Source organism: Mesoplodon bidens (assembly GCF_964165515.1).
Source record: "Mesoplodon bidens genome assembly, chromosome: 12".
NCBI lineage: Eukaryota > Metazoa > Chordata > Mammalia > Artiodactyla > Ziphiidae > Mesoplodon > Mesoplodon bidens.
This window is the reverse complement of record NC_138168.1, coordinates 7,457,578-7,483,062: the sequence shown is the minus strand read 5'-3', so window position 1 is coordinate 7,483,062 and position 25,485 is coordinate 7,457,578. Positions and strand designations below refer to the sequence as shown.

The following is a 25,485-nucleotide window of genomic DNA, read 5'->3' as shown; positions in this document are numbered from 1 at the left end:
TTTGTGATTATACCTTTAACAATGTAATGATTTAATGTTTTTCTTCTCAACTTTACCGTAAACTACATGAGAACAGGGACCATCAGCTTTCATTCCTAGATGCATCATATATATACACACATCCCCAATACATATTTTAAAAAATGAATAAAAATTATTTTTTGGTACTATCTTTTTCTCCACATTATTCTTCATAATATTAATCCATGTATTTATGGTCAATTATTTAAAATGTAAAGACAAAAACAAATTTTAAAAAATTAAAATAGCTCATTCATGGCTATACATATGTAATTTTTAATTTTCAAATTATTAAGAACCCCGTATTTTTAATATTAACTTAAGCTTTTTAGTCTGAATGAACTTTTATTTTACTAGGAAATAATTAAAAGGTAAAGTCAAAACAATATTGTAATAAAATCCCTTATCCAAAAATGTCTATATCTGGATTCTCAGTAATTGAAAATACACTATTACTAAGGAAAAACAAAACAAAACTTGACAGTCTCAATTCTAATATGCCCATTACTTTTCAGGACCAGAGCTGCTTTCAAGCTCTTAAAGATATTCAACACAGAAAAAGTATGACCAAATGGCAACGTGTGATGAATATTAATAATACTAACATAGCTAACACACACTGGCTGCACAGTAAATGCCAGGCCTTGTGGTAATTGTTGTTTTACATGAGAAAGCTGAGTTACTGATTTTAATATCCGTAAGAGGTATGTTCTATTATTATTCCCATTAATAAAGAAATGATGGCACAAAAAGAGAAAACAACCCTCCCAAGGTCACACACATTTAGTGGCTGGCAGAGATGAGACAAACCAAGGCAATCGAACTCCAGAGCCACGATCATACAGCCTGTCCCCTACCTCCCCTCCAAAGTACCTACTGCCTCAAATATACGTATACATCAGTGGGCAAGCAAGCTATAAATTAGACATTTTGAATAGTTTTCAACATATGCATTAAAGTGAGCCAGAAAGAAATGTTTTAAAAGTTGACTTTTCATGTTGAAAAAAAACATGTTTTAAAAGTTGACCTTCTAGACCTAAACAGAGAAAAAAAACTTGGATATCTTTTTAAGGACCTTTTAAAAGTGAGCTTAGATCAATATATTCATTCCAACTACTTGATTTACCTGTGAGACCTAGAAATGCCAGTCCTTCCTCTAGGATGTAATTAAGAAGTCCTAATGAAAATAAGATCCACCTAATGTTTGGCACCAAAACGATCTGATTTGACCAGGCTCTTCACTTTATCCCTAGGTCCCAAACACCTGACTGGTTCTAAAACAGTTTTTCAGATCTCCCACATCTGTTTTCTCACAATTTTTTCAGACTTGATAGGCTAGTTGCTTCTGCTTCCTACTATGGTTCTGAGCTCTAATGTACTATAGTTCTTATTTTTAGGTCTATTCTAGCATATAAACAAAATCATAAATTTTTAAAAACCCTATTCACTGTTTAATCACTCTATAAGGCCTATTACTAAAATCCAGCCCCTAAAATTCTTAAAACTTCTAAACTTACAATTTATAAATCTGTTACCATTATTACAAAGTGCAGGTTAAATTATATCTACACTTTTTAAAACAAGTTTACATTTTCTGAGCATTTTTTTAAACTGTAACAGCTTTTCCACATAGAAAAAATATATGGAATACTTACTCTGTGCCAAGTATGCTCAAAATTTATTTATCTTCACAAGCAAATAAGGTTAAGTATTTTCCTCATTTCACAGGTAAAGAAAACTGAGGCCCAAAGGTTAAGGTCACACATTTAGAAAGTAGGAGAAACAGTAATCAAACCGAGGTCTTCAGATTCCGAGTTTAGTGTTATTTCTATAACACTATAGTTTCCTTCTCTAAACTTTAGTTTCCCCCTCACTGTCAAACAGGCTCTATGATTACAAACTTAAATAAAACCCATGTAACCATTTTTCAAGTCAAATCTTCGAAGCTGGGTAACAATTCTTAGAAGGACTCTTACAAGCTTATGACTTATTTGTACTTAGAGTATAATAAAATTAATATAGAATCTTACTAAGTCTCAAAATTAATCTTGGTGGTCTATTTACTCTAATAACTATGAATAAACATGCTCGAAAGACTGTGTCTTATATTCAGAATTCGGTCAACCACCTAAGAATTCATTTAGATAATAATTCAGTTAGAATTATCAATGCAATTATCAATACATATTTGTCAAATAAATAAAATGCAATATTGCTCTTCCAAATTTTATTCATTACAATCTGACTGTATTTGTTTAAAAAAAACCACCCAAAACTCTATCCAGAATTAAGGTTTCCACTAACCACAAAGTAAGGATGCTCTATAAAAAATAACTTAAAACACAACAGAATGACAAAGTTTAACTTTTTAAAATAACATTTTGAAGTTTTGTTTTTAAATCAAATCAAATTTGCTAAGCAAAATCTGTGCAATAAGAAATCTTCTTTAAAACATTATTTACTTAGTAAAGTATAATTTAAAACTTAAACCTATGATTCTGTTGAAAAAGTTATTGTCCATTAATTTTAAGATTAAAAATTCTTAAACTGTTTATTCTTAAAATGCCAATGTAAATAATCTTGAGAACAATCAGTTTCATTTTTAGTAATGTTTCAGTTTCAAACACCATACTCAAAATAACTAACATCACACATATAACGGCAGTGTAAAGTTGTTTCAGAAAATGCATATTTCTCCAAGTTGACTAGAATTTAGTACTTCCACACCCTAAAACTAAACCAGAATCAAGTGACACAAGTAAAGGTAAGTATTTCTTGCATTTATACTATAACCTCTGCCAAGACAGGCTATGTGCCTGTTCTTTATCCAGACAGAGTCCAAATGGGTCATGCTACTGTGACCACAGCCATCTGGAGCCCAGAATAAACGGATTCCTTATGTGCTTCCTTTGCAGCAGGCTGCTATCACCCATGTTGCCATGAATAACTTAAGCCTTATACTACAAATCTCACTCCTCTTACAATTTAAATGAGTTTTAACTAAAGCAGAAACTGCATTACACCAATGTTGCTACCCCAATTTTCCTAATATCAAAACCTTCTCATCCAACCATCCTTTTTATTATCTGTGATCCCTGAGCTTAAATAAGGCCGTTTTTGTGTATGTGCATATATGTGTGTACGTGCATGTGAGGCAAATAACTAAAGGTGGACCGGCTTCACGTCTGATGTCTCCCTCCTCCGTAGTGACCAAAGGTTCTCAAACTTTTGTATTTCACTGCTCAATACCACAATTTTTTATTTTTAGTACCCTGAATTCTCTAATGCCATAATGAAAAAAAAATTGTCATTTTCCCTGTTATAAAATGCTTACCCTCCTCTATATTCCATATACTCAACAACGTATTTATTAATTCCAAAATAATTTGTTTTCACAAATTACTCATGTCAACAACAGAGGTTCTCACAAACAAGACAGAAACTTTTAAACACATTTAAAACTTCCAGAATTTTCAATTTGGTTCCTATTATATAATAGTCTTTATCACTTTTAAGAATAATTACAAAAGCAAATTAAATATTCTAAACAAATTTGCTGTTAAAATCTTTTCCTCTAATACACTCATTTTAATGCTTGACTTTCTTTCCTGAAAGGAAAGTACATTAAAATATGAAATTATTCTAAATGTATATACTTAGTACTCTGTTAACTAATGGCCACTTTGCTTAGTACTAGGGATATTTTTCTATGAATTCTAAAACTTATATGTGGAAACTTCTAGTAAGAATGAAATTCACCTACCTGGTATTACTTGTCCAAAATAAGTTGTGTAAAATACAATTTTATTTGCTATAATTCTGTAGTGACATGATAGATAAGCACAAAATTGAGGAAAAGGAAGAATGGCTGCAAGAGGTGACAAAAGTTTCTAGACAAAAGAAACAAAAAACTTGTCTATCTGACAAAGAAATTCTGTATGGACTAAAAGACTGACATTCATAGGATTTATTTAACCAAATACTCACTTAAGAATAAATTCAAAACGGTCCTTTTAAAACTCTGCTTAAAACAGAAATACCTTTAAGCCACATTACAAAACAAAGTATCTCCTCCTATTTCCAAAAAGAATACAAACTATTGTGATGATTTTAAATTACAAAAATCTCTGTACAGAAGGAACCAGATGCAACAGCCAAGCTCCCTTCACATATTCCTAAGTGCCATCTGATCATTACCAAAAGAAAGAGCTTCATATATCCTCTCATCAATTCTGCATATTTCAACCGCCCAAACAGTTCTTAATGTTAACTGTTCCACAAATACAGTCATAGCTAGAATCACTATACAGACCAACAAAATTTTTCTAGAAATCTACCCACAATGCTTTAAAAATGATTTATTTTTGATATTTACTATACTTTTTTCTTTGTATCTTAGGCTTAATTATTTTGTTCTTGAATCTACAAAGTAACTATACTACTAGTACCTTCTAAAGTTTTAAGCAGCCGGTTTTATACGGCAACTACCATATTCAGAACGTTATGCATACTTGTTTCTGAAATAAAAATGTTTTTTCTTAAATTTTTATACAATGTTAGAAAGCTATAGTTGGAACAACCTTTATTACTACTACTACTACTAAAGTTCTGATAATAGCAAACACAAACCCTTACATAGTGTTTGATTTGTACCAGTCAGTTTTTACTCTCATAATCTTACAAAGTAGGAGCTATTACTAACCCATTGTACAGATTGGGAAACAGACTCCAACAGTACTTTTCTGCCTCATAACAATCATAAAACACCACTGTGCAGTTTGGGAGGGGATAATCCAACTCCCCCTTTATATTCATGCCACTTTACAATTATTCAGGAGTATGAAGAATTTAACAGGTATTTATTTTAAAATTTTTGTAAATGCCTCAAACTCTTTAAAATAATGGTATAAGTATCAATAGAGTAAGTGCATATATAAGAAAGGATGAAGATTTGCCTACTTCAGCCCTTCAATGTGTGCTATTCCCTTCACGCCTAACATTTTTTCTTCATTATAATGATTATGAGACGTGAAAACCATGTTATGGAGACTACCAAGCAAAGCTTACTACTTCACTGATACTCTACTAAAAAAGGAAATGATAAATCTACTACACATTTAATTCATTATATGCCACCCCCCTCCAAAATTGATACTGGTTAAATTTTGACAGTACTATGTTATCTTTAATACAGAATGAGAATCCCTGATTCAAAAACATTTAATGTTATCTTTTTTTTTCTAAAACTGGTCTCCTAGGATTTATACCTTAACTTTCACATTAATCAGCATACTCTAAATAAACACACACTTAAGAAAATCCTACTTATGATTCCTATTCATCTCTGAATTTAAGACCGCCAATAATTTATGAAAACCAGTACTTAAACCATGGTGAAAACATATTAATTATAAAGAGGTAGTCTACAAAGTGGTTGTGTCTCAAAAATCTTCATCTTTTCAAGGAGAAATCATTCTACAAACTAAGAACAGCACTACAAGAAGCATTTATACAATTTCCTAAAATCCATGATTTGTCTAAGTCTGCTTTTTCTGTATTTTAGATAATGAAACTCCAAAATGAAAAAGTTGAGCTCTTAGAAACAATGCATTGCGACTTCTAGTCAAAAATCAGATTTCAATTCGCTTATCTGACAAGAATGAGATAACAGGGGCCCAGAGAAATTCCTGACTTGCCAGAGGTTAACCTGCAGGCTAACTGTAGGCAGGGCTAAGATCACAACCAGCAGTCTCCTGATTCCCAATCCTTTCCCTTGAATACAAAGATTTCTAATAAAGTGGAATCATTTTTTAAAAAGCAAATACCACTACAAAAAAATAATTATTATTATATCATAACAGGTTAGCAAAACAAGAACACAGTTTTGGAAAATAATGCCTCGTAGGCAAGAAATGTAATCAGAGTCCCAAATCTGGCAAAAAACGCTTATAAATTCCACCTCAAGATCTCATAAATATGCAACTTAAATTACGTCGCCACTACTTAAGGTGACAACTAGAGAGCGAAACTTAATAAACCAACTAATTTCACTATTCAAACTAAGAAATAAATGACAAAGCTTTCTCTTTGTCCAAAAATTAGTTGTTTTCTTATTCTGTAAAGTTGCCTCCTTACGCTTGACTCCTTTTAAAAAAATAAGAATTCTAATGAAAGCTTAAAAAATGCCCTTTTACTTTAAAAGCAAACTCATACTTTTTAAAAATAGAAAATCTGATTAAACATATACCACTGAGCCAAAAAAAATTTTTAAACCCTTTAACTTCCTATCAAATTCCATCCACTTTTAAAATGTTTTAAGTCTTAAGATAGACAGTAATAACCACAATCCTGTTTAACAATACCTTTACCAATGACACTTAAAAAATAATAATACGTTTATTTCAACTCTGTAAACTTTTAAACTACTCTTGAAACTCCACTTTCTGCTTGCTCAAAACTCAACCACTGTGATTTTATCTGCAGCCTGACTGCAGATGCTGATCTATGCCTGTTTTTAAGCTCACAAATACAAATATTATACCCCATCCTAAATAGCTGTAATTTGAGGTTCTCTAGAAATTTCAATTTGACATACGAATTCTCCCATTTAAAATGTTACCCAACTTATCGGCTAACGTAAGCAACAAAATTTCCAGGTAGAGGTAAACACTACTGAAAACACAAACAATAGTTATTACTTTGTCTTCACTTACCAAAATAATCCTCAAACCAATGTTATGTAAATTCAATTTGATAGGACGCAAAATAAAACTTTTTTTCAGTCTTAGGAATAAATTAAGACAACAGAGAATGATGTACAAGAGGCTATGCATGTGCTCACCTAGCTCACCATAAAATTTCAAAATCCTACTATTAAACAAAAACATACTTAAATACCTAGTGTTCCAAAATATCTTTAGAGCTAACTAAATGTCAACCAAAAGTCAAACAAAATTAAACCAAATACCACACACTTAGATATACAGTTCGATGGGTATGAAAGTACCTCAAATGGTGCCTCGGATCCAGCTGATACAGAGTGAGTAATATGCTGAACGAACGAAATGAGAAAATGAGCCAGAGAACCCTTAAGTCTAATGAGAATTCTTAACTATCTCATGAGCGTGCCAACATGACTGCTCTGGTAAAAAGGTCTGAAAACACTCTAAGCGAGAAAAAACACTTCCATGCAAAATAGGTGGATTTTGATAAATAACACACTGATAAAGACACTGCTTATGGTATCCTAAATCAAGTCTGATAAAGAGACTAGGAATATAAACTCATTTTACTAATATTTGAGAGGTGAGAAACTCGCTCAAAAAAAGCTGAAAAACACTGGTAACCCTGTTTTTATTGGAAAATAAAATGATCTTCCTACAAGGACTAGACATTCTCATAATTTGGCCAGGTACCACTGGCCGCTTCATTTAAAAAACATAAAAATAGCGTTACCAATAGTTTCCACATTAAAAAGAACACAGCAACCTTCAGTGACTTGGGGTTTGTGGGGTTTTATAAAACGCAAAGATGAGTGTGGTTAAAAGAGAGGCACAGATGAGTTCTGTCTGTCCAGTTCTTAAAAATGGAATATTATAATCTTTATGATAATTCTTTAAATAACAAGAAATACATGGAAATCCACTTAAGATTTTGTCAAGTTTTACAAACCTAAAAATTAAACATTGCTGCTATTGAATCTTGGAGTTTGCTTCAAACTCCATTCATTTTAGCCAAGTACTGAATAAGACTAGTTGAAATCACTACGTACTTGAAAAACTAACAGTATGGAAATGAATGCGCTGTTAACTCTCTATTCAATTAACTAGACCTAAGAACGCTTGCTTATTTCAATAGCTGTGAGCACTTACCAACAACCTATACTAAATCGTAACACATTTAGACACAAAAGTTAGATGTTCTGTATGCAAATGAAACAGGAGCCATCAAAAATTATGTCATGTCTTCTTCAATCTCGCTGAAGGCGTTCAAAGCTAGCTGAAACTTCCTGATGCTTTCAGAAGCCCTCTTTAAGTAACATTATAACTATCTTAAAACATCAGCTGCAAACATGTCTCCGAAAAATCAATGCACTGCATAAATTTCAAAGGCTCGATGTGCCCCAGTGACTGCTTTAACACACACATCACACACATACGCATACAACCTAAATCAGAGGAGGAGAAATTAACACGGAAAACAGAACTCCCGAATACAAATACCCCACTGTTCCATTCACAATACTCAAGGGGATCAGGACCACTTTCAGAAACCAATTTTCAGAAATGACTAAAATACTCAATTCGGAAACCCGGAAATTAAGAGAGGTATTTTTCAAGCGACTAACAAAATACATCCCGCTGTAAAACTGAAAAACTTTTACTTGCCAATCGCCACTCCACAGTAAGTCTACGTGTAAAAAAATCAACACTCTTCAGGGGCCTCCAATAGCAGCTTTTAATTTAACGAGGGGCCTACGCGAAAATTAGCAAAATGAAAAAAAAGCCTGTTAAACTTCTGGCTTTAGGGTGTTACACGCTTTACACTTCTGCGAAAAAACCTTCCGTAGATGCAAGATGCGCCCGCTGGCCAACGACCATCAGCCGGCCGAACCCCTCCGACGAAAAAAAAAAAAAAAACCTAGCTCTGAAGGTGAAGGAAAGCCACAGAAACGGAAGAGGAAAAAAAATAACGTCTTGCCACGGTTCCGCGGCGGCTGAATAGGCGGCTTGTGAAATGCTAATGCCACTTCGGAGCAGTTAGTCACCAGCTATTGTGTGCGGCAGGAGAAAGCCAAGCCGAGCCGAGCGCGCGTGCAGAGCAAGCAGGCGAGCGAGCGCGCCCTCCTTCCTCGCGCCGCCGCCGCCGCCGCCGCCTCGCGCGCGCCCCCGCGCCCGCACGGACGCGCGCGCCGGCCCCTCCTCCTCCGGCCTTGCACTGCACAACACTCATGACGTATCTTTATTTCTAGCACATTAACAAAATATCACAAATAAATTGTCGGCAGCCCCTGCGGCCCCGGGGTGCGGGTCTCCCCGGCCACTGCCCCCCGCAACCCCCGCGCCGGCCTCCCAACCCTCCCCGTGGCCTTCGGAGCTTTCAGGTTCTGGGGCCAAGTTTTTGTCTCTGTAAAAAAATTGCGGGAAATTCAATTTTTATTCGACTCGGGGAAAAGTTTCTTTGCTCCGCGACGTGAATGTCTCACCAGATTCTGGTAGGTCCTGGGATGCTCCTTCCCGGTCCAGTCGGTGCGCCGGGGCAGCAGCTGCGGGGAGAGGACGCCCCGTGAGCCCGGCCCCCGGCCCCGGCCCGCCCGCGCCCCTCCCCCGCCCTCCCCGCGCCCCGCCGGGGACCCCGAGCCCCGCGCCCCGCGCCCCGGCGGCGGCGGCGGCGGCGCAGCGGCCCAGGGGCGGCCGCGCGGCGGCGGGACGCGGCGGGCCGCCGCCGCCCTTACCTCCTTCTCGGCCACCTCACGGATCAGCACCTGCAACAACAAAGCGGGGAGAGCTGAGCCCCGCGCCCCGGGCCGCGGCCCCGCCGCCGCCGCCAACGCCGCCGCCGCCGCCGCCCTCCCCCACGCCCGCGAGCGGTGAGCGCCGGCCCGGCCCGCGCCGCGCGCCGCCGTACCTGAGCCGCCTGCTGACAGGGTCCATCTTCCAGGAACCGGGCGATGAGGAAGTAGAGCTCTGCGCGGGAGAGAGGGACGGGGAGACACACAGGCTGAGCGGCCGGGCGGCGGGGGGCGGGGGACCGCGGGCGGAATCGCCCGGTGCCAGCGGCCCCGGCAGCCCCCCGACTTACCCGATCGCAGCTCCGAGAGGCCTTTCCTCTCACAAGACATGTTTATGGGTCACTTCGGGGCCGCCGGCGGGACACCCCGCCGCCGAGTGGAAGCGGGGATGGTGCCGCCGCCTGCCCTATAGCTGTCACTGTGTGTTCACGAGCCGAGCCTCGGCTCCACCATTCAAGCAACGGCGGCGGAGGCGGAGGAGGAGGAGGAGGAAACAACAACTCTCAGGCAGCGGCTACAGGCGCCGCCGCCGCCTCCGCTGCGGATCCCTCCGCCGCAGAAAGGAGTCCGCCGCCTTCGCGGCCCCGGGCTCGGCCTGTCCTCGGCCCGCGCCCGCGCCCCCGCCCCCGCCCCCGGCGCAGAAAAAGGAGTGCCTTCGACCCCGCGGCCCCGGCGACCCCGCAGCCGGCGCGGCGAGACCCCCGCCCGCGGCTCCCCGACCGAAGGTGCGATTTATTTATTTATTTCCAGTCGAAGATGTCGGAGCCGGAGCCGCCGGTTGGCTGGAAGGCGCTTTCTCTGTGGAGGCCGACCTCGGGAGGGAGGGGGCCGGGGACGGCTCCGCGGAGGGATCTGACGCACACGGAGCCGCAGCACAGGCTCTATTCAGCGGCGCTGGCTGGGGCTGAGATGGAAGTTAGTTTCTATGTAGCAGAAATAGGAAACAAATGAAGCAAAACTGCCCAAAGAGGGGAAATGCCCCGAGGATGGGTCTCACTCTCACGCGCGCGCACAGACACACACGCAGAGAGCACTCTCACGCTGGGCAAACTCGGGATCGCGCTACCCTACCCGAGTTGAATGATAGTGTTTGGTTTCTCTCTTGCCATGTGCATGTGTATAAATGCTGCGGATTGGCATCTGTGTAAGTCTTGTCCTGCGTTATTTCTGCAGCCTATGCAAAGTGTTGTGTAATTTATTGGAGTGCTGTATATTGCAATAGAGGTTCAGGGGCTTTTTGTTGAGCACTTGCGTTTGCAAGCCCGTTATTTGCTGAAGCCACCTCTTCGTGTCTTCTATTACTGCCATTGCCTTAAGCGTACATTTTAAAAATGTTTTTCATTGTTATATGGGCAAAGCGAACTCCTGATCTGTACTTCAGATACTCTTTTTCCTCGTTACAAAAAGGCTAGTAATGGCTAATTAGGGATTTGGGATTAAAGAACCTTAAAGCTTTTCTAAGTGTTTACAAGAAGGAATAATGTAAACCTGAGCGAAAGAAAAGAACGTTAATATTTATCTCTAACTGATCTAGAGGTAATATACTGACAGATCAATAACGTACCGAAGGATAACGAAAGAGTATAGTACGCTTTTAGCCAAGGTGATTGGTGATTAAATAATTTAAATTATCTGTGTATATTGCAGTTGACTTCGTCATGCTAATTAATGGCTTCTAATTTGAGGTGTAAACCATTCCTGTTTACAGTTGATCACGGGAAGACTTCTTGGAGACTGAGGAAAAGAGAAAAAAATTAATCTTTCGTAAATTAGTATGTAATTACCGGTTTTATATGCTAAATCATACATCTGTCTTTTGCTGATGAGGATAAGGGCCTTGTTTTTTAAAAAACGAATATGGGTGAAATTAATGGAAACAATGGAAAAAGCCATTTGTTGGGAAACAAGGACACCAAGTGATATTTATCTCCAGAGGTTTTAAGCACTTTTCAAAAAGACTTGAGAGTTGATTTTTTTTCTTTTAAGGATTGCATTTTAAAGGGAACTAGGATAGTCGTTCTTTTGTTAACATTTAACAAAAGAGTCTCCTTAAAAAATTTAGATAATAAACTGCATTTTATGGACCTGGTCTAGAAAGGTTATTTATGGGGAAAGGACCAACAAGCTGCATTGTGGTTTTCTAGATTGCTTCCTCAACCCTCGTACCCTCCTAGCTCCTTACATTCCTAGTGGGAAATACTTGCTGCAACTGCCTTGGGCTGCATTGCAAGACTGCACCGGTGTGATGCCTTGTACTGAAACAGCCAGAAATCACCGTACATGTGAGAAAGAGGAAAAAAACACCTAAACCTATTTGGAGTAATAGGATGTAAAAATTGCTTTTATAACAATCTTAACCAAATTTTTTTAAAAAGAGAAGTTACCATGACTTGTCCTATTGCAGTAGGGTTATCAGAGTCATTGTTATTTATTGAAGTGGCAATCCTTCAAGTACTAAAAATATTTGCATTTTTAAAGACATTAGTTCCATTGTAACTATAATAGGTAAAGTAGCTTGCTTCTAGATGGTTAGGTTTGAAAAGATGGACATTTAATATGCCTTTTTACAATTCTGTTTATTTCCATGACACATGCTTTCTATTTTATCTTAACTTTTAAAAAAGTATCATATTCTTCAAATAATTGTGATTTTTTACATTACGATGTTCTTCAAATAAACAGATTTTTTAGGAACTAAACATTATAGTTAGAATTTTGTGGTTTTTAAAATGTTTGCATTAGTCTGATTCTTACTAATAGATGTTTATCCTTGCTAAGGAAAAGAAACCAAATTATGACATGGAATATAAAATTACTCTGGGTAAAGTTTTCTATATATATCTTGTGAGTAGTATGTAAACATGGAAAGCTAGTATGAATATCTCATATATGCTTTTCATTTAGAAGCTTTTCCTAAGTATGTTACTAGTACTTAGCTCCTAAAAAATTTTTAAGGAAAAATTTCCTTCTAAATTTTCTGAATATGATGTTCCTGTCATTTTGACTAACCTTTCACAATGTTTATAGTTTCTTTTTCAAAGACCTACTTTGAAGATAGTTGTGAGCCTGCCTTTGAACTAATTTATAACTATCAGTCTGTTATAAGAAAATATAGGTTACCTGCTAAAAATTAAAACTTCTTTTCAGCCAAATAAATTATTTGTTTTTAACAATAGATGTTAATTTGAATTCTACTAAGTTCTTCAAATATGACAAATACTCTTTTATAACATTTTAATTTCTTTAAACATAAAACATTTCTGGAATCTGACATCATCAGTTAACTATAGGGTTTATTATGTCATGTATTGTGCATGTGTACACAAAAAGTCAGCACATATCAAATAGGAAGAAAATCTTGCTTTGAAGTCCTAAATTTTAGTTCCCAGGGCAGTGGCATTCTCAGCTAACTTTTGCATATAAGGATAGTTCAAATTCCATCTATATCCCTTTCTATTTGTTTATTTTAACTTTTTCATGGACTTCAAAAATAAAATGTCAACTCAAAAAGATTTTCATACCTTTTTTTTATTAGAAGGCTAAAAAACTAGTAAAAGTTTAGAAAGCCAACAACTACTGTTTTTCTATAATACAGTCTCTAGGAGATTACAAACTTCGTGAAATGTAAAAGCTCCTGTGAAATTCATGGCTTCACTTGGCATCACATGAAACAAGATAAACATTTAACAGAAAGTCTGTCTTGATTGTGATAAGTTACTATTCTAATGAAATAATCAAATGCTGCCATTCAAGTTTTTTCTGGAACAAGATGGGATAGTTTATAAATAAAAAGATTCAACCACATTTATGAAATTTAGTTTGCTCCCACTAGTATGGTGAACTCAAAAAAACTTTACAATTACAACTTTTAAGATTATAAATTAAATCTTTTGTGTGTGTGATATTATGCTTTTTTTTTGAATAGCAAAAGCTTTGTCCTATAAAGTGTAGAAATGGAAAAGTAGAAAACACTCTTCTTCAAAAACCACCTTCTTTTTTAATCCTCATCTGCCCTAACAACAAAATACAATTGTCGAAAGAGTGTTGTTTTACACACCACATTCCTCCTTCTGGATTGCTCCCCAGTATTGGTTCTGTCCATGTTGGTCTGACTTTCTCCCTCTCTACACACATATTCTCCTTCCTTCACAAAGCTTGAATATATATCAGATTTGAACCATGTAAGTAGATATACTATTTGGCTGCTACAGAAAGAATAGAGAGAACCAACTTTAGTAAGCCAACTCATTATTTAACAGTTTGTATTGTCTCCCTTATATCTCACTGAGAAACCTTTTTACTGAAGATAGAGCACCATTCCTTTTAATCTGTAACAAAGATTAGCTGGTTATCAACAATCATATAATCCCTTACTTATTTAAATGTTATTAGTAATTTACCACTCAACTTTTTTTCCTCCAAATTAAATTATTCTAGTAGCTTAGATTTTTAAATGTCTTAGTTTGCATGATAAGGAGAAATACATATCTTCATTGAAAAAAAAAACATGTATACACACACACACACACACACATCACTTCATGAGTTCACAGTACAGCTACAAAGATTAAAGGAGAAAAACAATTTTAGAACACATTCCCCCAAGATTTGGAGCAACACAGTGGATGAAGTAGAAAGAGCTGTTCCGGATGGCAGGAAACTTAAAGGAGAAGTCTGTAGGCATGTTCTATTATATGATGATGTCTGATGGATTGAGAGTGGGCTTTTATCGAACAGGGAACAGTGGGAGAAGTGAAGGTAGACTCAGGAGAAGGGATGCAGAGACTTGAAAAGTTGCTAGTGATGGTGTATTAAATAAAGCATATATGATCAATGTGATTCTAAGATGGAATTTGAGGACAGAAAGTGTAGCCACTTGCATTCATATGTACCTGGATTCATAAACTTTGAGAACCCCCAAGAAGAAAAATTATTTTATTCATGGAAAGGGAGAGGTTTGTCTGACGAGTAAGTGAGGAACTTCTACATAATCAGAATCAGGGACACCAAAGCAGACACTGTTGGTGAAGAAAGAGAATGGTTGTTTAAAAGAATAAGATCTGACCACCAGAGTGCCCACAAGGCTGCCTTGAGACTCAAATATGAGAATAAGACGTACAAAAAGTAAGATCCAACTCAAAATTGAGAATGAAGCCAATTTAGATTTAAGCTGACTTTGTAATCAAAAATGGTGTTTCCATTTTCTAAATTCCTATAGAAAGGCATGTCTCATTATACCACCTTATTTGTAAATTGCCTTCATTTATATATATATATATCTATGTATATATGTATATATACACACATACTTGGCAGAGATCCCCTTGACTCATGCATCTGTTGCTTTATTTCCTTCAATGGATATATTCATACCTATTTGTTGAAATGGTGATTAACTAACTAGCCCAAAGAATGAGTTCTGTTACACATTTATAAAATTTAAAATAATATTGATACCAAGTAGATCTTTCAAATGAAATGTGTGTGTTAAAAATTTAAGAGAAAAAAAGAGAACCTTTGAATATGATTTTGAGATTACACCTACAAATTCCATTGCATTCAAAGTTTTCATGCTTACATTTGAACACGTACAAATAAAGGTGCATATTAAGTGGTTATAGTGGATTTTCTTCATGCTTATCCAAACTTCCAACTGACAGTGATTTATAGAAAAACGAATATAGCCTTTAAATGGAATGTCCTGGTAAGAATATATGTATTATTTCCTCTCAACAGTTATTAGAAGTATTGTCACTGAATATCATTAAGAAACATCTTCCTTAAGAATACTGAGTAAGTGGTATCATATGAGAACGAAGAAATATGTTGCCTTTTTGTCTTGCCGTCCTCACCTCTCTGGTTTGCACATGTTACACTTTATACTTGTTTTGTCATTCATTGTTTTGGGGTTTGGGGTAAGTGTATGTATAAGAGTTTCACCTTTCCCTGCTTCCTCACCTTTTCAGTTTTTTCAGTGTCTCTATAAAATTTTCCTTCTCTTCCATCATTGAAACTTTCGTTCTAATGGTAAACCAAATATAGGAATTAAGATATATAATTAATTTGGATATATCCTAAAAGCTCTAAAAATATGAAGATGAATCTATTCTTCGTTTCTTATAGTTGAAACTGTTGCACACTAAAATCTTCCACCTCTCTTATTTTCAGCCTCCTGGTTATTTTACAAAAGACTAGAGAAACAATTTACATACCTGGTGTGAAAAGGAGGGAAGAAAAAGCCTTCCTTTACTTTTTCATAAGGAAAGAAACGAAGTGCCAAGCAATAAGCATTTTCTGTTTGTGAAGTATATGTACAATTTTGTGTTACAAAATTTTTCCTATTTCAATATTTTTTGCCAAAGTCAAGGTAAGTGTGGCCTCTTTAGACATTAGATTTTCTGAGTTAGAGGAATTACTAATTTTTTTAGAAGTTATTTTTGAAGTAATTAATACATCTTTCCAACTCTAGTTTGTGAAGTTTCCAGTCTAAATAGTGACTGAAGAGGACTGCCATTGACTCAAAGCACTCTCTGGTCAGTACTGCATAACTTCACCTCTTTGAAATATTTAGGATGGAAATTCACTTCATTTTCAGAGCCAGATCCCATCATGCCCATAAAAATGTTCAAAAAAGAAATCCGTGATGAACACACAATGGCAAATTTCCTTGGCACAACGGTAAGATATTTTTCCCTAATGCCTGTGAATATTGCATTCTTTTATTAGGATAATAATTACAAAAGTCATTTCCCCTTTCAATCAGCCAGTTTCTCATGTGGCCTCTTCTTTTTCTTTTTATTACTAAGAGAATATTTTAATAGAAATTTATTTTTTTTAATATGAAAAAGAAACAGGAACTTCAGTCACAAGTTCCACTGACCTGTACTACTTCTGTGAAGCCATCTTTCTGTTTCCTGGGCAAAAATTTTTGAGTTGACACAAGGACCCAAGGTCTACCTTTAATATCTCTCCCTTGTCTCCATGTGCCATTTCTACTGCTATAGTACCCTCATTGCAGCATTCTGTGCATCAGCTGAAGAATCATCATTTAAACACTGGCTTACAGCTTGACCCTCATTGTGTACTTTTAGTCCAACACATGGAGATGCCCTGTTCACTAGAGGCTGACGGTAGAGATAAGAGCTAATCTGAAGCAGCTGAGACCCCCTCTGATGGCTACACCTGGAAAGCAGAGGTTTCTGTGATAGTCTGGCCAATCTCCAGATATTATCAGTTATTAAAACCTGACTTTATTTAGCAGCAATAACAATTTATTGAATGGACAACAAGAGATATGAATCAATGGCTATACATACCATTCAAATTTTAACTACAAGGAATTTACATTCCTGAAATAAAAACAAAGAGCAATTATAGACTGTTTTTGTGTTTTAACCTAATTGCTTTTAGTATAAAGGATTCATATTTGATAAATACTAGCAGGATTAAATTCCACTACTATTTTTAGTAATACAAAGTAACATAAAATTTTGTGAAATAATCAAGTGTGATATAGATTAATGTGAAAGCATTTTTGGAAACACCTTTTGAAATGAGTGTATGATTTCCATATTTTTAAAAAATTTAACTAATTTCTGACAGATTAGTTTCAGTTCTACAGTATAAACTATGAAGAGATCTGAGTCAAGAAGATCTCTAGTCAAAATTAGATTGAAAATTTACAAACGTAGGGTCAAGAATTGCATTGATGCCAAAAGTTTTTATAGTGCTCCAGGTTTTCCTTTTCCTTTTAGTTTCTTAAAGTTACATACATATATTATCATTCTTTAAAAATTTGCTTCTCTTTAACTAATATATTTATGTTTCAACACATTAATGTTTGAAGTCTAGAAATCAAGTCTCCTTAACTCGGGAGAAGTTTTTAATACCTCTTTGTGGTGGAAAAATATCAAACATTCAAAAAAAAGTAAAGAAAATGGCAGTATGATCCCCAGGTACCAGATTCCCAGCATTTATAATTATCCACATTTGGACAATCCTCTACTATCTATCCTCCAACCACCCCCTTCCTTGCTTTAAAGTAAATGTCATCATTATCCCTGTAAATAATTTAGCATATAGTCTAGAAACAAATTCTGACTAGCTTAATGCTTTCACTGATTGATTCATTCACTTATTTACCACCTCATATTTTAAACATTTGTAGAACATCTACCATATTCTAGATGCCATATTAAGCCCTGGAACTTGATTGGCTGGATATGGTCATTTGGGACCATTTCTAAGAAGTTCTCTTATAATTGGAAATGTATGCTGTTAAGAAATCAGATCATACCACTCAACTACGTAAACCCCATCCAGTGATGTATCATGAGCTTCTGGACAATCCTTAACATGACATATGTGATCTCTCATAATCTAACCCCCTCAACCTGTCCACACTTACCTCTACCCACTGGACCAGGAACACTCTAAACTCCCGTATGAAAATATTTTCCCCAATATGCCTTTCTTTCATTTTTTTGTACATGCTGGTCCCTCTTTCTGGAATCTTGATCTCAAAATCAGACCAATTGTGACGCAGTTTTCAAGACACCCCCAATCATCACTTCTTTGAGTAACCCTGTATACCTCTCCTCCAAGAAGACAAACCTCTAGGTGTTCATCCTCTGTTGTAGCACAGAACGTCTTCTGTGTGTCGCTATTGTAGCACAGCTTTCAGGTATATCATAGTTTTATGTTGTTCTGACTAGACTAAGAATTTTTAGGACAGGCTCTGAATTTTGGATTTCTGTATCCCCATTATGTGTAACAATCAGAATATACAACAGGTACTTAATAAATTCAGTGGTATTTTTCTTGGAATATGTTTATCAGATAAACAAACTATGGTCATTTCTGAAGGTATATTAAGATGGATCCCAACAGTGACCCCAGTTCACCATGACTTCACAGGGCTAGCAGAGGCCCATGGAACCACTGATAGTTTTCCCACTGAAAGGAAGCAAACAAAGTAGGTGTTGTATTTAAAGAAACACCAGAATATCATGTGATATTTGGATATCAGCTCTGCCCTTTCAGAATGTTTAGTACAGTATTACTTGAATGTAAAATGAGTGGATAAAATGGTCACTAAAAGAAGGTCACACAATACCAAAATAATGACAAAAAGAAAAAAAAAAGAAAGCCTAGCCTAAAGTGAATGACTAGGTCATTCCCCTCCTCACCACTTAACTTTAATTTGTCTTTTTTAGTACATTTTTCTTATGTATCTTTTGTCTCCATCTTATATCTTGTGCCCTAAAGAATCAGATGGAAAACAAACTTACATGTAAATAAGATATCAAATAAATGGAATAGTGCATCAGCAGGGCCCCTATAGCAAGTGGAAAAGAGGGTCTGTGTTACTACATCCATAATTATGGCAATGCCGCATGTAGGATCACTGAATTAGAGCTGGAAGGACCCTAGAGATTATCTAGTCCAAATACCTTTTCAAAGATTAAATGATTTATCCAAACTCACACCCTCCTTTTCAAATTTCAGTCAGCCTTGCAGTCTTTCTGAGGTTATTGGTGAAAGAGTAGGATAACTGAATAGCAAAAAGAGAATAATTTAGCATGGAGGAGTCAACATGATTTCTGCACTAGAAATGATGTTTGTTGGTTTTACTAGAGTTGTTTGAGGGGAAAAATAAGCATGACTAAGGAGATTTAGAGAGAAAATTTATATTTAAACTTTCAAAAAGCCTTGTGACAAGTTCCTATATCAGACTATTTAAACAACCCCCATAAGAAATTGGCTTGGAGAGAAATAAGGAGAAATTTGAGAGTTAATATCATTGATAAAGAATCAAGTCCTATTTATGGCTTTTACTGAGTGTTGTTAGGCAAATTGTTTTGCCTCACTTATCATTTTCCCACAAATAATATAAGAAAAGTGATTTCACTTAACTCACTGAGCTACTCTGAGGATTGAATGAGATAATAATACTGTTTATTACAAAAGCTAACATATATTAAGTACAATTTGTTAAGTAATAACAAATGTTATTTCACTTAGTCCTCACAAGGAAAATACCATTGTTCTCTTACCACTTTAAAAATGAGAGAACTGAGGCACAGAGTAAAGAAGTAACTTGTCCTGAGTCCTGAAGCTAATTATTGGTAAAGTCAGGAATTGAACCCAGGAAGGCTGGTTCTAGAGCCCTTACTCTTAGCCAGTCTCCTGCCTCTTGTGCTATTAGTATGCACAAATCCCTTTTCATGCACAGCCTAGGTACGTAATAAGGGCTTAGTAAGTTTAGTTATTACTATTTTTATACTTTCTCAGATGGAAGAAGAAAAGGAGGCCTAATATTCACTGAAGACCTACTTTAAGTGTAATGCATTCTCTTTACAACCAGCCTGGGAGGCCATAGATGCCCATAGAGACATCATGGTTCAACCAGTCAGAACTGGGATTCGGGGGGACATTGGTCTTGTTCCAAAGCCCATGTTCTTTTTACTACATTCCAGCCTGTACTGTTATTTGTTATTCCTCTTGTACCAAAAACACACTTAGGTATATGGGTAGGTATGTATCCAAGATGTAAGGCACATATACACATAAAATCAATGTTTTATTTGACTTATAGGTGAGTAAATTTTAGTAAGGAAGAAACAAAGTAACAGAGGAAGAATTTAGTAAGTTTCTGAAGAGCAGAACCTAATGGCTCCTGTCCCCAGAGTCAACACTGGAGCTAGTCAAGTTTTATTTTTAAAGCGAGATGGGGCATACAAATACACATAAAAATTGATTAATTTTCAGTTGATAGTAAGCTTTTATGGGGAGAAAAGGGCCAAGCCAATGATATCAAATGGCAGGAACCTAAAATGGACTGCTAGACAGGGGATCTATTGTCATTTTAGGTTATTCTCTGTAAAACATTGTCCAAAAAAGCTTTTGTACCAAACACTAATGCAAAGTTGTGCAAGGAAGAGTATCAGAAAGCATTATCCATGGTACTGCACATCGGCATTAGAAATATTTTGTGGTTCTAGTCACCATACCTCAAGGAAGACATAAGGCCATGAGGTTAGAAACCATCTAAAGAAAGATAATTAAAATGACATAAAGATACAGAAAATTTGCTGCCAGAAAATCGACTAAAAATATTAATACCTTTGAAAACTGAAAAGGGCTATAATATAATAAAGTCAGGATGAAAATGAGTAGTATGAACACAAACTTATTCAACAATTCTATACTTCCAGAACCAGCAAGTACCTTGTTGCTGTTGTTAACCCCTGAATTCTTCAGAATGTATCTCCCAAGTGAAAGGGAATCTCCTGCAGGATCACATGTATTAATCGCACTTAGGAAATTTAACATTAGTACTATAATATAGCATATAATACACACACATCTCCAGATTTCTCCAATTGTCCAAATAATCTTCTTTATAGCTTGCCCTTCTTCCCTCCCTCCCTCCCTTTCTTCCTTCCTTCCTCTTTTTTTTTTTTTTTGATCCAGAGTCCAATCAGATATCTCATATTGCATTTATGTAATGTAACTCTCAACTCTCCTCTAATCTGGAACAGTCACTAACGCCATTACCCCCAACCCCTGGCAGCCACTGATCTTTTTACTGCCTCCATAGTTTTGACTTTCCTAGACTGTCATATAGTCAGAAGCATACAGTATGTAGCTTTTACAGGTTGGCTTCTTTCACTTAGTAAATATGTACTTAAGGTTCCTGCATGTCTTTTCGTGGCTTGATATTTCATTTTTTAAAAGCACTGAATAATAGTCTATTAACTGGATGTACCACAATTTATTTATCTGTTCACCTACTGAAGGACATCTTGGTTGCTTCCAAGTTTTGACAATTATGAATAAAGCTGCTACAAACATCTGTGTGCCTACTTTTGTGTGGAAATAAGTTTTCAAATTTTTTGATTAATTTTGAGTGCAATGACAGGATCATATAATAAGAGTATATTTACTTCTGTAAGACACCTTCAAACTGTCTTCCAAAGTGGCTGTACCATTTTGCATTCCCAGTATCAATGAATGAGAGTTCCCGTTTCTCCACATCCTCACCAGCATTTGGCGTTCTTAGTGTTCTGGGTTTTGGCCATGCTAATAGATTTATAGTGGTATCTCCTTGTTGTTCTAAATTTCATCTACTTGATGGCTTATACTGTTGAGCATTTTTTCATATGCCTATCTGTCATCTATATATCTTCTTGGGTGAGGTGTCCGTTAAGGTCTTTGGCCCTCTAATTGGGTTGTTTGTTTTTTTAATGAGTTTTAAGAGTTCTTTGTATATTTTGGGTAACAATCCTTTATCAGATTGTGTTTTGTAAATATTTTCTCCCAGCCTGTGGCTTGTCTTTTCATTCTCTTAACATTGTCTTCCACAGAGCAAACACATTGTAATTGTAAAGAAGTCCAGCTTATCAATTACTTCTTTCATGAATTGTGCCTTTGGTGTTGTATCTAAGAAGTCATCTCCATACTCAAGGTTATCTAGACTTCCTCTTACATTATCATCTAAGATTTTTAGGTTATATAATTTACATTTAGGTCTATGATTCATTTTGATTAATTTAGTAAAGGATCTAAGAGCTGTGTCTAGATTCAATTTTTTACATGTGGAAGTTCAGTTGTTCCAGCAACATTTGTTGAAAAGACTATCTTTGCTCCACTGGATTGCTTTTGCTCCTTTGTCAAAGATCAGTTGACTATGTTTGCGAGGGCTGGGTAGGGGGAAGATGGTTCTGAGCTCTCCATTCTGTTCCATCCATCTATTTGTCTATTCTTTCACCAATACCATACTGTTTTAATTACTGTAGCTTTATGGTAAGTATTGAAGGTGGGTAGTGTCAATTTCTTGGCCTTCATTATTGTGTTGGCTATTCTGGGTCTTTTGCCTCTTTGTATAAACTTTAGAATCAGTTTGTCAATATTCACAAATAACTGTTGGGATTTCAACTGGGATTGCATTGAATTTATAGATCAAGTTGGGAAGGACAGACAGCTTGACAATATTGAGTCTTCCTGTCCATAAACATGGAATGTCTCTCCATTTCCTTAGTTCTTTGATTTTTTTCATTAGAATTTTGTAGTTTTCCTCATTAGATCATGTACATATTTTATTAATTTATACCTACATATTTTGTGTTTTGGGGTGCTATATAAATTGTATTGTGTTTTTAATCTCAAATTCCACTTGTTCATTATTGGTACATAGGAAATAATATTTTCATAAAGATCTTTTCATCTATGTTCATTAAGGATACTGGTCTGTCATTTTCTTACAGTGTCTGGTTTTGGTATAAGGGTAATGTTGGCCTCATATTTTAAGTTAGGAAGTATTTTCTCTGCTTCTTGGAAAGAGATTGCAGACCATTGGCATAATTTCTTCCTTAAATGTTTGGTAGAGTTCACCAGTGAAGCCTGGTGCTTTCTGTTTTGAAAAGTCATTAATTATGGATTCAATTTCTTTACTAGATATAGGCCTAGTCGGATTGTCTATTTCTTGTATGAGTTTTGGCAAATTTTCTTTCAAGGAATTGGTCCATTTCATCTAGTTTGTCAAATTCATGAGCATAGAGTTACTCATAGTATTCCTCTATTATCCTTTTAATGTCTATAGGATCTATAGTGATGTCCTCTCTTTCATTTCTTGTATTAGTGATTTATGTCTTATCTTTTTCGAAGAACCAGCTTTTGATTTTGTTGATTTTCTCTACTGAACTCCTGTTTTCAGTTTCCTTGATTTCTGCTCTAATTCTTATTATTTCTTTTCTTCTGCTTACTTTGGATTTAATTTGCTCTTCTTTTTCTAATTTTCTAAGGTGAAAACTTAGGTTATTGATTTTAGCCCTTTTTTATTGTCTAATACCTGCACTCAATATCATAAATTTCCCTCTAAGCACTACTTCCACTGCATCTCACAATTTTTAAGTTATGTGTTTCATTTTCCTTTAGTTCAAAATATTTTAAAATTTCTCCTGAGACTTCTTCTTTGACTCCTATGTTATTTATGTTGTTTAAACTTCACATATTTTGGGAATTTCCAGTTATATTTCAGTTATTGATTTCTAGTTTAATTTCATTGTGGTCTGAGAGCAGACATTGTTTGATTTAAATTAGCGTATGTTTTATGGCTCATAATATGAACTATTTTGGTGAATGTTCCATGTGAGCTTGAGAAGAATGTGTAGTGTGCTGTTGTTGGATGAAGCAGTATATAGGTGTCAATTATACACAGTTGATTTTTAGTGTTGTTGAGTTCAGCTATATCCTTCTGATTTTCTGCCTGCTGATATGTCAATTTCTGATGGAGGGCTGTTCAAATCTCCAACTGTGATAGTGAATGGATCTATTTCTCCTTGAAGTTCTGTCAATTTTGCCTCATGTATTAATACTTTGACACTATGCTGTAAGGTAAATACACATTAAGAATTTTTTTTTTTTTGCAAATTGACTCCTTTATCATCATGTAATGCCCATCTTTGTCTCTGATAACTTTCCATGCTTTGAAGTCTGCTCTGAAATTAATGCAGCTGCTCCTACTTTCTTTTTTTAAAAAATAAATTTATTTATTTATTTATTTATTTTTGGCTGTGTTGGGCTCTAGGCATGTGGGCTTCAGTAATTATGGCATGTGGGCTCAGTAGTTGTGGCTCATGGGCTCTAGAGCGAAGGCTCAGTAGTTGTGGCACACGGGCTTAGTTGCTCCGTGGCATGTGGGATCTTCCTAGACCAGGGCTCGAACCCGTGTCCCCTGCATTGGCAGGCGGATTCTTAACCACTGCGCCACTAGGGAAGTCCCTTCTGTTTTCTTTTGATTAGCCTTAGCATGGTATATTTTTCTTCATCCATTTACTTTTAATCTATGTGTATCTTTATATTGAAGGTGGGTTTCTTGTGTACAACATATAGTTAGGTCTTATTTCTTGATCTACTCTATCTCTGTCTTTTAATTGGTGCATCTAGACCATTGATATTCAAAGTGACTGTTGCTATAGTTGGATTAATGTCTACCATACTTGTTGTTGTCTTCTATTTGTTGCCCTTGTTCTTTGTTCCTGTTTTTTTCTTCCACTCTTCTTCTGCCTTTTGTGGTTCTAACTGAACATTTTATATGATTCCATTTTCTCTCCTTTCTTTATGCATATCAATTTTACATCTTTTAAATTTTTTTTAGTGGTTGCCCTGAAGTTGGAAATATACATTTTCCACTAATCCAAGTCCAAGTAACTACACTATTTCACGGGTAGTGTGAATACCTTATAATAACAAAATAATCCTAATAATCCTAATTCCTCCCTCTTGTCCCTTGTATCATTACTAACATTCATTTCACTCATATATTAGCATAAAAAAAGGCAGGTCTACTGGCAACAAATATCCTCAATATCAGTTTATCTGAGAAAGTTTTTATTTCTCCTTCACTTTTGAAAGACAATTTCACAGGGTACAGAACTCTGGGTTGATAGTTTTTTTCTCTTTATACTTTAAATATTGTACTGTACTCTGTTCTTACTTGGTTTCTGAGGAGAAGTCAGATGTAATTATAATCCCTTTTCCTTTATAGGTAAGGTTTTTTTTTTCCTCCGACTTCTTGCGGCATCTTTATCTTTGATTGCTGTAGTTTCACAATGATATGCCTAACTTTAGTTTAGTTTTTTTTTTTAGTTGTTTGTTTCAGTTGCTCCACATTCTCAACAAAACTTGGTATGGTCATTATTTTTAATTTTAACCTTTGAATAGGCACAGAGTGGTATCTTAGAGTTTTAATTTGCATTTCCCTAAAGACTAATGACATTGAGCATCATTCTTGTATTTATTTTCTATCCTTATATCTTTTTTGGTGGAGGGTCTATTGAAATCTTTCAGCCATTTAAAAAATTGTGTTATTTGTTTTCTTACTAATGAGACCTGGGAGGTGTTTTTCTAAATATCTGGATATAAATTTTTATGAGATATATGTAATGATT

General features: G+C 36.1%; 1 protein-coding gene and 1 long non-coding RNA gene across 5 annotated transcripts in view; one reads left to right on the top strand and one right to left on the bottom strand.

Moving 5' to 3' along the window:
* PHIP (PHIP subunit of CUL4-Ring ligase complex) overlaps nt 1-10,031 on the bottom strand; it is a 127,136-nt gene extending 117,105 nt beyond the window's left edge. Inside the window, exons 1-4 of one of the 3 annotated variants that reach the window (XM_081251351.1) lie at nt 9,823-10,031; nt 9,649-9,707; nt 9,476-9,505; nt 9,227-9,286 (exon numbers count right to left, since the gene is read on the bottom strand). In XM_081251351.1, coding sequence (XP_081107477.1) covers nt 9,227-9,286; nt 9,476-9,505; nt 9,649-9,707; nt 9,823-9,862 — 189 coding nt within the window. In that variant the 5' untranslated portion in view covers nt 9,863-10,031. The remainder of the gene's footprint in view (nt 1-9,226; nt 9,287-9,475; nt 9,506-9,648; nt 9,708-9,822) is intronic. The other 2 variants (XM_081251349.1, XM_081251350.1) reach the window with 2 other exon arrangements.
* A 159-nt stretch (nt 10,032-10,190) lies between these two features.
* LOC308626385 lies at nt 10,191-16,835 on the top strand. 2 transcript variants are annotated; one of them, XR_014017236.1, is made up of 4 exons: nt 10,191-10,257; nt 15,701-15,899; nt 16,002-16,065; nt 16,624-16,835. It is a non-coding gene; the product is annotated as an uncharacterized lncRNA (long non-coding RNA). The 2 variants fall into 2 exon arrangements; XR_014017237.1 differs by having other exon boundaries at nt 16,002-16,210.
* Nucleotides 16,836-25,485: the final 8,650 nt, after the last annotated feature.